At 42.3% G+C, this 10,516-nt stretch overlaps 1 protein-coding gene across 1 annotated transcript in view; it reads right to left on the bottom strand.

The window, feature by feature from the left end:
• NEMP1 (nuclear envelope integral membrane protein 1) overlaps window positions 1-5,209 on the bottom strand; it is a 25,939-nt gene extending 20,730 nt beyond the window's left edge. Inside the window, exon 1 of the mRNA XM_004700536.2 lies at window positions 5,083-5,209. Coding sequence (XP_004700593.1) covers window positions 5,083-5,209 — 127 coding nt within the window. The remainder of the gene's footprint in view (window positions 1-5,082) is intronic.
• Between the last annotated feature and the right edge of the window lie 5,307 nt (window positions 5,210-10,516).

Here is a 10,516-nt window from a genome sequence, read left to right as displayed (position 1 = left end):
ATTCTAAGGAAAGAAAGTTAAAAAATAAAAAAAACCAAAACCTCTTAACCGAAACCTTGGATGAAAATCAGAACCTTGGCCAGCCACTTTTTGGAAAGTTGTTGAAGAATGAATTTGAATCACCTCTTCCCACTTCCACCCTGCTACCCCCATGGTCTATGGAAATGATCACTACTCTCTCTAACTTTAACTTAAATTTTTAGAAACAGAATTAAAGTAACTAGCTTCAAACACACAGTTTGTCAAAATGCTCATGTTAATACTTTGTGCTTTCCATGACAAAACAGGGAAACGCCTCTGAGTCCACAGGTCTAGCTGAATAAGTTAGGAAAACACCTTACGTCTGGAAACCCGGCTCTTTCTCCCCGTTGCTAGTGGGAAAGCAAAACTGACTCACCCGTTTGCAAAGTAGACGGCAATTGACATTAGATGAAATACCCTACATCTAGCAATACCAGTTTAGGAGGCCCATCTTTGAAAAATCAAAGCCCCTTAATTTTTAAAAATCACTATTTAAGGCAACATTGCTTATAGCCGTGAAAGCCTGGGAATAATTTGTAAGTCTATCAGTAGGCATGGTTGAATTAAATGTGTTGCCACCATTCTCCAATATCATGCAGTTGTTGTAAAGAATGAGTCAGACCTATTTTCACTAATTAAAGAGTACAGAGTTAAATGGCAAAGAGAGAGAAACCGCAGAATAATCTGATACAACCAGCATTTTGCCATCAGATCTATGCATGAGGGTTTGTAAAATAAAACATATTTGACTTTTTTTAAAAAAAGGGCCTCAGAGAACGGAGATAAATCCAGGGTGTGGTGTGGCACTGACGAACCACCTAACTAACTAGCCTCCGGCTCAGCAATTCTCACCTGTGGGTCACCTAAGTCCATCGGAAAACACATAAATATTCCACAAATGTATAATTATATATTTTTTGTGATTAATCACTATGCCTTAATTATCCTTAATGATGTTCATCCTGTATATCAGATATTTACATTATGATTCACAACAGTAGCAAAATGACAGTTATGAAGTAGCAAGGAAAATAATGTTATGGTTGGGGGGTCACCACCACATGGGGAACTGTATGAAAGGGTCGTGGCATAAGGATGGCTGAGAACCACTGCTCTAGTTCTCTATGATTTCCTCCCCTTGCTATTATGGTCCTTATGTGATAGACCTCATTGGTCATGCTAGATTTGCATATGTTCATCTGTACATTTAAGATCACTCGGCCCATAGTAGTCATGATAGGGGACCCCTCAGAGACAGTGACAGGAGCAAGGGTTCCCTGAGGGTGGGGGAAGTGAGAGGTGGGGGAGGAAAGGGGGAGAGGGGGGAATCATAGCATTGATGATTATAATAGCCCCTCCCAATGGGATTGAACAAAAGAACTATATGAGAAGGGAAGGGATATATTAGGAGTAAGATATGTCGATAAAAATATTTAATTTAAAAATAAATGAAGACCTTCAATATGTATTACATCTCTGCATAAAAATAAAAAAACCTTTGAATTATGATATTGGGGAATAATATTAACTATACCATGGACTGGCTACCAAAAGATATAATACCTGAAGTCGCTGAAGACAATGGGTGCACAAGCAAGTGTGGTGAAGAAAACTCATGGTGTCCAGCTACCAAAAGATAAAGCACCTGAAGCCTTAAAGACCTAAAGATAAACAGGCAGCCATCTAGCTGAGAGACAACAAAACCCACACAGAAGAAGCACACCAGCCTGTCCCTACTCAATTGCTGAGGACAAAGGGGGTACATTAGCAAAAGTGGTGAAGAAAGCAGATGGTGCCCGGCTATCAAATGCTACAGCATCTGAGGTCATAAAGGCTTGAAGACAAACAGGCAGCCATCTAGCTAAGAAACAACAAAACCCACAAGGAAGAAGCACACCAGCCTACCCCAACATGATTGCTGAAGACAAAGCAGGTACATAAGCAAATGCGGTGAAGAAAGCTGATGGTGCCAAGCTGTCAAATTACATAGAATCTGGGGTCCCACATGCTGGAAGATAAACAAGGGGCCATCTAACTGAGAAACAACAAAGCCCACATGGAAGAAGCACACCAGCCTGTAAGATGACAAGGTGGCGAAGGGATTAGGTATCAGGCAACAAAGATAAAACAATATATATATCATAACATTGTGAATGAGGGGAAGTGCAGAGTGGGGACCCGGGCAGAAGGGCTGCGGGGAGGTGAGGAGCAAATCTGAGTGCAGTGTAGTAACAATGAAATATGCAATTTTCCTCTAGTTCTTAAATGCTTCCTCCACCCCACTACCATGATCCCAATTCTGCCTTACATATCCGGCTGGACTGGAGGGTGTACACTGGCACAGACAGGAACTGGAAATACAGTGAACCCAAGACAGATGAACCCCCCCAGGACCAGTGGAGAGAGTGGCGATATCAGGAGGGTGGAGGGAAGGTGAGGGAGAAAGGGGGAACAGATGACAAGGTCTACATATGGCCTACTCTCTGGGGGACAGACAGCGGAGAAGTGGGTGAGGGAGACACCAGCTGGGGTAAGATATGATAAAATAATAATAATTTATAAATTATCAAGTATTCAGGGGGAGGGGGAAGTGGGGAGGGAAGGGGAAAAATGAGGAGCTGACACCAAGGGCTCAAGTGGAAAGCAGGTGTTGTGAGAACGATGAAGTCAACATATGTACTAACGTGCTGGACACAAATGATGTATGTACAGATTGTAATGAGTTGTATGAGCCCCTAATAAAATGATTATTAAAAAAAAAAAAATATATATATATATATATATATACACCATGGACTGCCAGAAGGACAAGCATTTGTCTTGGAAGAAACACAACCATACTGTTCCTTAGAAGCAAGATGACAAGACTGCGTCTCACATGTTGGACCTATTATCAGGAGGGACCAGCCCCTGGAGAAAGACATCAGGCTTGGTAGAGGACCAACCGAAAAGAGGAAGATTCTCATTGAAATGGATTGACACGGTGGCTGCAACAATGAGTTCAAACACAGCAATTATGAACATGCCAAAAACTGGGATTCAAGAGGTCCACGGAAAAATTCCATTAACTTTTCATTCCATTTTCCCAACTTTTTAATGCTCCCTTGTCGCCATGAATCGGAACTGACTCAGAGTACCTAACTAACACGGTCATAAGCAGTCAAACACTGCTGACTGTGGGATAAACTTGCACACCTTCCCTGGGAGCATTTTCACAAGGTGTTGCAAGGAAACATAACTTTTACCTTTGGATGTGATCATTTCTAGTTCTCATTTTTGAGAATCTACCTTGAAAATACAAATGCAACAAAATATTTATATGCCAAAAAGTTCATGAAGTGTTGCTCACAGGGGTAAAAAAAAAAAAACACCAGGAACTCCACAAATACTTAACCAAAAATGGAGAGAACATTAATAACGGTCTGTCCACACCATGGATTGTAATACAAGTAAAAATAATACTTAGGAAGAACTTTAAGTGGCATGGGGAAAGTCTATGCTAGAAAATCAAGTGAGAAAACTACACCAGGTAACAACTAATAGTTTCCAGGGAGGAGAACTGATTTTTTTTTTTTTAATTTTTAATCAAGTATGGGGGGAAAAGGCTAAAATGAATTGTCTCTAAATCCAATACCTGAGTTTTTTCCTACTTCTTGACACTTCAAGGATATAAAATTAAGATAGTATTTTTATAATCAGAGATTTAAACTTTCAGTGAGAAGGAACTTACTGTCTTCACCGTTATCTTGGTCACCATCTTTACTTATTGTCTCTTTACTCTGAGAAACTTTTCTAGAACATGATTGTCTCATTATAGCTGCCAACAATGGACTCTGTCAGGCCACACAACAAATATCTTTTGAGCTTACTCTTCTTCATGCTAAGTTCCTGTTTGTTACAGATACTTAAACCATTGAAGTGTATGCTAGGTGAATTATATGCCGATACAACTGTTGGGGGGCGGGGGGGGCAGAAACTTAAAAAGAGAAAAAGGAACCACTAATTCAGTATATACAATGTGCTGGCATTTTCCCATGTATTTTCTCATTTCACCTCTATAACCTTCAAGGTAGGTATTACGTGTCTCATTTTATAAGTTAACCAAACCCAGTGTCAGTCCAGGGCACGTTTCTGGGTACTTCTCCTCCTCCCTCTATTAAACAAACCAACAAATGTTTTTGAACATCTGTGCTTTGGAACTAGATCCAGGGATGCTGAGAGCGCCTGCAAGATGCCCCTCAGGATAATGCATGTGGCAGCAAGAGATGGGCAGTCATCAAAGGGGGCGGAGAGCGCACCCAAGCTGTGTGTACAAGATAAGATTCCTTGACTCCTGAGTCTCAACTCCCTCCAGTGGAAGCTTGAGAACCTCACTTACTTTTCTGCCATAGGTTGAATGACAAAGGACTACCTGCAAGTTTTCAAGAGCACTCTCTCGGTTTCCTGAATTTTAAGAGCAGACAAGGGAAGCAGTTTCTTTCCTAGTCCAAAGTCAATGGTCCAGCAACAGGTACCATATACTTTTGCCTGACAAAACCTACCATAAGCTAAAGCGTATTTGTATTTTTTTTAAATTGAGGAATGTTATGACATCCGGTCCTTTCTGAGCCAGTGTCTTTCAAAGGCGCCACCACTGCATGCCTGTCAACTAGCGGGATCCGTTCTGACATCCCTGCCCTGGGCCTGACGACACTTGCTCAGGTGCCAGCTACTGCTTTGCTGAGTAAGTGGCACGCTCCTGGCCGGTGGCAGCCCCCCGCACCAGCAACAGGCTCGGGGGTCCCTCCTTTTAAGGAGTGGCTGCAGCGCTAGCAGCCGCAGGACCACCTGTCACGCCCAGGCCTCCCTTCCTGCCCCGGCCACCCCGCTCTGGGCACCTCCACCGAGCCCCCCAAGTGCCAGACCCTCGGCCCCAGCGCCTTCCGCGGCCCAAGCCTCCACTTCAGCACGCAGCCCACTGCCTCGGCTGACCAACGGACCACACCCGCGGGCCGGTGCCCACTTTTCTGAAAATAGCCCACGCAGCACCCGCCCCATTGGGTGCTGCTGTCCCGACAGTACCTGCGCCGCAAACCACGCAGCCCGAGAGGACCAGGAGGAGCCGCACGGCCCCACCGCCCCGGGACCCCCAGCGCCAGGGCCCGGGACCAACTGTCGGGGAGACCGCCACTTTCATTCCTCCCGCCATGCTCGCTTCAAGCCACCGCCTCCTCACGTGCCTCTCCCCAGCAACAAATCCTGAACAGGCAGGGTCAGCAGCCTACCAGCTACAAGGCCCGCCCCCTAACAACCAATCGGACGGGCGGAGCTTCCGTACGCAGTCTCTTAAGGCCCCTAGGAATGCCGCCCATTGGCAGCTGGCGGGAGAAGGCGGGAGAAGCACGTTTCCGCCTATTAGAAAGCGCGTCACACCTTAGCAATGGCGACCGGAAGATTCCGCCCCTTAACAGCACGCTTCCGTCTCCGGTGTCTTCACAACTGCGGGGACTGATGGCCACGCTAACCAATAGAGAGTCAAAGTGGAAGAAGCCTCCTTAACCAACTGTGACTATGTCTTTGAGTGAGATTTCTAGGTGCGCCAGCACGGATGCATCTAGCCTTAATTTAGTGCAAACCAACCAACAAACAAAACAGGGTCTTTACTTCCGAGCAGCGAAGTAACTGGTGGCGCTGCGGATAAGCGTCGCAGCTTCCCGCAACGCCTTCTCCCAAACCCACCAGCCCTCCCGTGGAGCAACACGCTGCGGTTTGACTCCCATGAAGATTTACATCTCAAAAAAAAATTCGACATCTCGGAATTTCTATAGGGTCACTGTGAGTCGCAATCAACTGGATAGCAGCGAAATGGTTAGTGAACAAAAATCTCACAGGTTGGTCAATGATTTCAAAGTTGCCCGTGCAGCAAGTGAAAGCGATTGTGAGGAAGAACTTGTTGCAGGTTGGGGCCGGCTCAAATGTTTCAAAGGGAAGTTAAGTTCACGATCATTAAAGTGTTTCACGTCCGCACCCCCAGCCAGTCCTGGGGCTTTGGGGCTCGGCTAGAGGGGAGTCCCTCTGGGACATGGGGGTACAGTGAATGGTGTGACCCTGTGCTGGGCATGCCTACACAGTAGGGGATGCTGGGCCCCTCTAGGGTTTCCCCGTATGGGCTCCAATAAATTTCTTCCCTTTTGCTTAAAAAAATAAAAAGTGTTTCAAAGTGTGAGTAGATTCACATAACATTAGAGTGCCGGTTGTTGAGGGAGAAGGGAGTAGAGTGGTGTTGGGGTAAAAGTGATACAATGTCAAGGAATCTGTGTAGAAATACAATGTTTGGAAATTGATTGTGGTAGCAATTGTACAATTCTACTTGGCATGATTGAAATACGAAATGATATGATACATGTATTAAACCTCAACTAATTAAAAAAACAAAAGATTCCACTAAAAATAATAATAAAAAATAAAGTGCTAGGTGTATGTAAGTCCAACCTTCACTAGGAACTGCCTGTATTGCCATGAAAACGTGTTACTTCCCCCTCTACCACCTTTTTATTATGGCAAACCTGTAACAGATCTATGAATAAAATACTCCTAACAGAAATTTAATTTAATGATAACTTTTTTAAACGTTTTAAACAAACGTGTGTGTATGAATTACATGAAGTTTTACAGAACAGCTCCTCAGTTTTGCATTCAACAATTCATACATGTTTTGTTTCAACTTAGCCATTGCAATGGTCTCGATGTACCATCACTTACCCCACTTCCTCCCTGCTTCCTGGTTCTGTTCCCCCTTTCCTTTTACTTTGTCTTTAGGTTAAAATGTTGCCCATTGGTTTCAAATGGTTAATTATTTCAACGGGGGAGTGAGTTCAGCTCCAGACCAGGAGAGTAACTGTCCATAGTCTTGGAGGTCCCACCGGTCCCTATCCAACCTGTAAGCCAGGTCTTTCGTATGATTTTGAGTTCTGATCCATATTTTTTCTCTACTTTACCCAGGACCCTAAGGTGATCTTTCTCAGAGCAGGTGATAGTGGTAGCCAGACACCATCTAGTTCTGGTCACAAGAGTGTGGGGACTGCTGTGTGTGTGGTCCATTAGTACATTTTGGTTTTGGATTTTGATCACTCTTTCCTCCTGAGCTTAGATGGCTCAGTTGTACCATATTGGCTACTCATGGGCCTTTAAGACCCCAACACTACCCACCACATGGGATATAAAGCATTATCTTTGTAATCTATGTTGTGCCAATTGACCTCAGTGTCCCCTGAGACTGTGATCTGATGCCCTAGACTCAACAGCTCATTCCCTCAGGATGTTTGGTTATATCTAAGAAGTGTTCATAGCGATGCTCCCTTCATGGACATATTTGTAGCAAAGGTAAATATACATATACAAATCCCTCTGTCAAACCTATATAGATTCATGACTATTCTCCTAGCATTTCTCCCAGAAGTCAGAGTCATGACACAAATCATCTATGCACGCTCATGCTCATTGCAGCACCATCTACAAGAGCAAAAAGATGGAAACACCCTAAATGTCCATCCTTTAGGAAACAACCTAAATGAGAGGAATCACAGCGTCATTTTGGTATTTCTGTTGCCAACTTTTTGAGAAAGCAGCTTACTGCTTTCCATGTTAGCTGCACCTTTTGTTGTTCCCCAGCATGTATGAGGATTCCAGCATTGTTGTTTTGTGGGACAAGTTGGTATCTCAGTTTTGTTTTGATTTGCAGCTCTGTGTTAGCTGATGAACTTGAGCATTTCTTCATACATTTGTTGGTCACTTGAGTGTCTGGTTTTTAGTATCTGTTCATGCCTCTGCCCATTTTTCAATGTAATTGTCTTTTTCTTGTTGAGACATTGGAGTTTTTTTAATGTTAAAGATTGACCTCCTATTGGATGTGTTATTCCCCAATCCCACCCACCCCCACCCCACCCCACCCCTGTGTGTGGATTCACTTTTTACATTGCAAAAAAACTAACTAAAAAAAGCATATGCACATGTCTTGACTCTCTTATAAATTCAGTTTAAAGATACACCTCTGAATGAATTTTTGGTCATGACCCAAAGTCTACCTGTGGATGGGTTATCATCATTATGGTAAGGAGGCATGATTAGTGTCCGGTGTATCTTAAGTCAATCTCTTTTGAGATCTAAAGAGAGATTAGATAGAGTGAACTGAAACAGAGACGGAATAAGACAGATGTTAGCACACCTGGAGGTCTCCAGGGAAGCAGGAAACAGAACCACAGCTGCAGAGCAAGGACCTTCAGGGCAGACAGAGAGAGTGCTTTCCTCTAGAGCCAGCACCCTGAATTCAAACTCCCAGCCTCCTAAAATATGAGGAAATACATGTATTTGTTAAAGCCATCCACTTGCAGTGTTTCTGTTTCAGCAGCACTAAGACACAGGTGTATAATTTACTGCCACAATTGTATTAATTGACTGTGCAACCCTACACTTAATCAATGCAGTCTTTCCATCACTATGAACCAAAGTGCAGTACTCCATAAGCAATGGAAATACTCTCGCTTTTCCTCTCCTTCCTACCTCTGGTAACTTCTGTTAAGCTTTGATTTTATACATAAGCCAGTTTTTGTCTTTACTGTGAGATCATATGAATCTGAGGAAACGTCAAAAAATTCTTGGAAAAATTCCCTATCTCTTAATTCAACTTTCCCACAAATCTGTTGAAACCCCCTCATGTTTACACTTTTGTTATTGAATTATTTCACCAGTGTAATGTCTTCAGCCTCCATCCATGTTGTAGCACATATCAAGACTTCATTTCTCTTATTAGCTGCACAGTAATTCATTATATGCATGTTTCATATTTTGCTTATTCAACCATTGATAGGCATTGAGGTTGGTTCCACCTTTTAACTAGTATGAATAATGCTGCAATAACCATTCGTGCTTATGTACACCCAGTGACAGCTCATTCAATGAAATAAAGCACAAAGGTGCCAAAATAAGTGACCAAAACACAGGGTCAAAAGACCTTCCTGAGGAAGATTAGGCATTTGGCACTACCAAAAAAGAAATTCAGAAGAATTATTCTTTTTATTTTCTAACAGCTTTATCGGCATATAATTCACATATCATACAGCTCAATAGTTCAATCATATTAAAAGGTATATAATCACCACAAACAATTTTAGAATATTTTCTTATTTCTAGAATAATGATTCTTAGATACTTTCAATGGATGGAGAAAAATATCAAGCGAGCCATGGGGGTGGGGGTGGGGGGCGGGGACTATAGACATATTCAGGAAAACACTACAAGAGCAATCTGATAAAATCAATGAAAAATTAGAAACCATATAAAAACAGCAAATAGAATTCCAGGAAATTAATGCTAAGACAGTAGAACTAGAAAACACTTGGAAAGAGCAAAGCAGTGGAATTGAAGCCATGGAGGGAGCTTGAAGACAATCCTCCCAATACCAAACTATGAGAGGATTGAGCCCTAAAAAGAACAAAAATAATCCAATAAAAAGAGTCTAAGAATTATGTGACACTGTCAAAATGAACAGCATGCATACTAGGAATTCCAGAAGAGGAAGAAACAAAGCACACAGAAAATTGTCCAAGAGCTACAGGGGGGAAAGAAAATCTTTGAACATTCTGAAAGAGGAGAAAATACACAAGAAGCTGAAAGCATCCCAAACATGACAGCCCCCCCCCCCAAAAAAAAAATCACATGTAAATTCAAGCTTTTCAAAAATCAAAGACAAGGAAAAATCATTAAGAGCAGCTCAGGATAAGCAAAAAACTACATACTAAGGAGGAATAATAAGCTCTGATTTTTTTTCAACAGAAATCATACAATCAAAAAGGCAATAGGATGACAAAGTTGAAAAGAAAAAAATTGCCAATCAAGAATCCTATATCCTTAAAAAAAATTTTAAAAAAAGAATCCTATATCCAGCAAAACTTCCAGATGAGGAGAATTTAAAGGAATTTGGAGGGGAAAAAAACCTACTAACCTTACAAAAAAATACTAAAGGGAATAATTCTTTGGACAGAGAATCCACAACAGCAAACGTTAACCTGAGATCAATATATAAGACAACCCACCCAGAAGTCAGCCCAGTTACTGTAGCAATCAAAGTAAAACAAAGTTACAAGACTGAAAATAGGGAGTCAGAGATACCAATCTACAGTACCTAATTAAAAAGTAAATAGTGGCAACAATGTAAACGCAACACGTTCAAAGGGAGAGGAAGTCGGGTATATTTCAGGAGAGATTCTCGGAAGCGAAACAAACCCACTGCCACCTGGTCAGTTCCAACTCAGAGAAACACATAGAGACTGTTCATCTTCACGGGAGTAGAAAGCCTTGTCTTTCTCCTCCGGAACGGCTGGTAGTTTTGAATAGTTGACCTTGTGGCCAGCAGCCCAACAGAAAATAGCAAATAACAAAGTATCCTCAAAGAAAATAGATATTGCTCAGCAAAATTTAAAAAGGAAAATCACAAGACCAAGTAAACTATAAAACAATT

The sequence above is a fragment of the Echinops telfairi genome, unplaced genomic scaffold, assembly GCF_000313985.2.
Source record: "Echinops telfairi isolate 266 unplaced genomic scaffold, ASM31398v2 ScPeMD7_2;HRSCAF=8, whole genome shotgun sequence".
NCBI lineage: Eukaryota > Metazoa > Chordata > Mammalia > Afrosoricida > Tenrecidae > Echinops > Echinops telfairi.
Note: the sequence above shows the minus strand (reverse complement) of the source record. Positions and strands in the feature narration are given on the sequence as shown.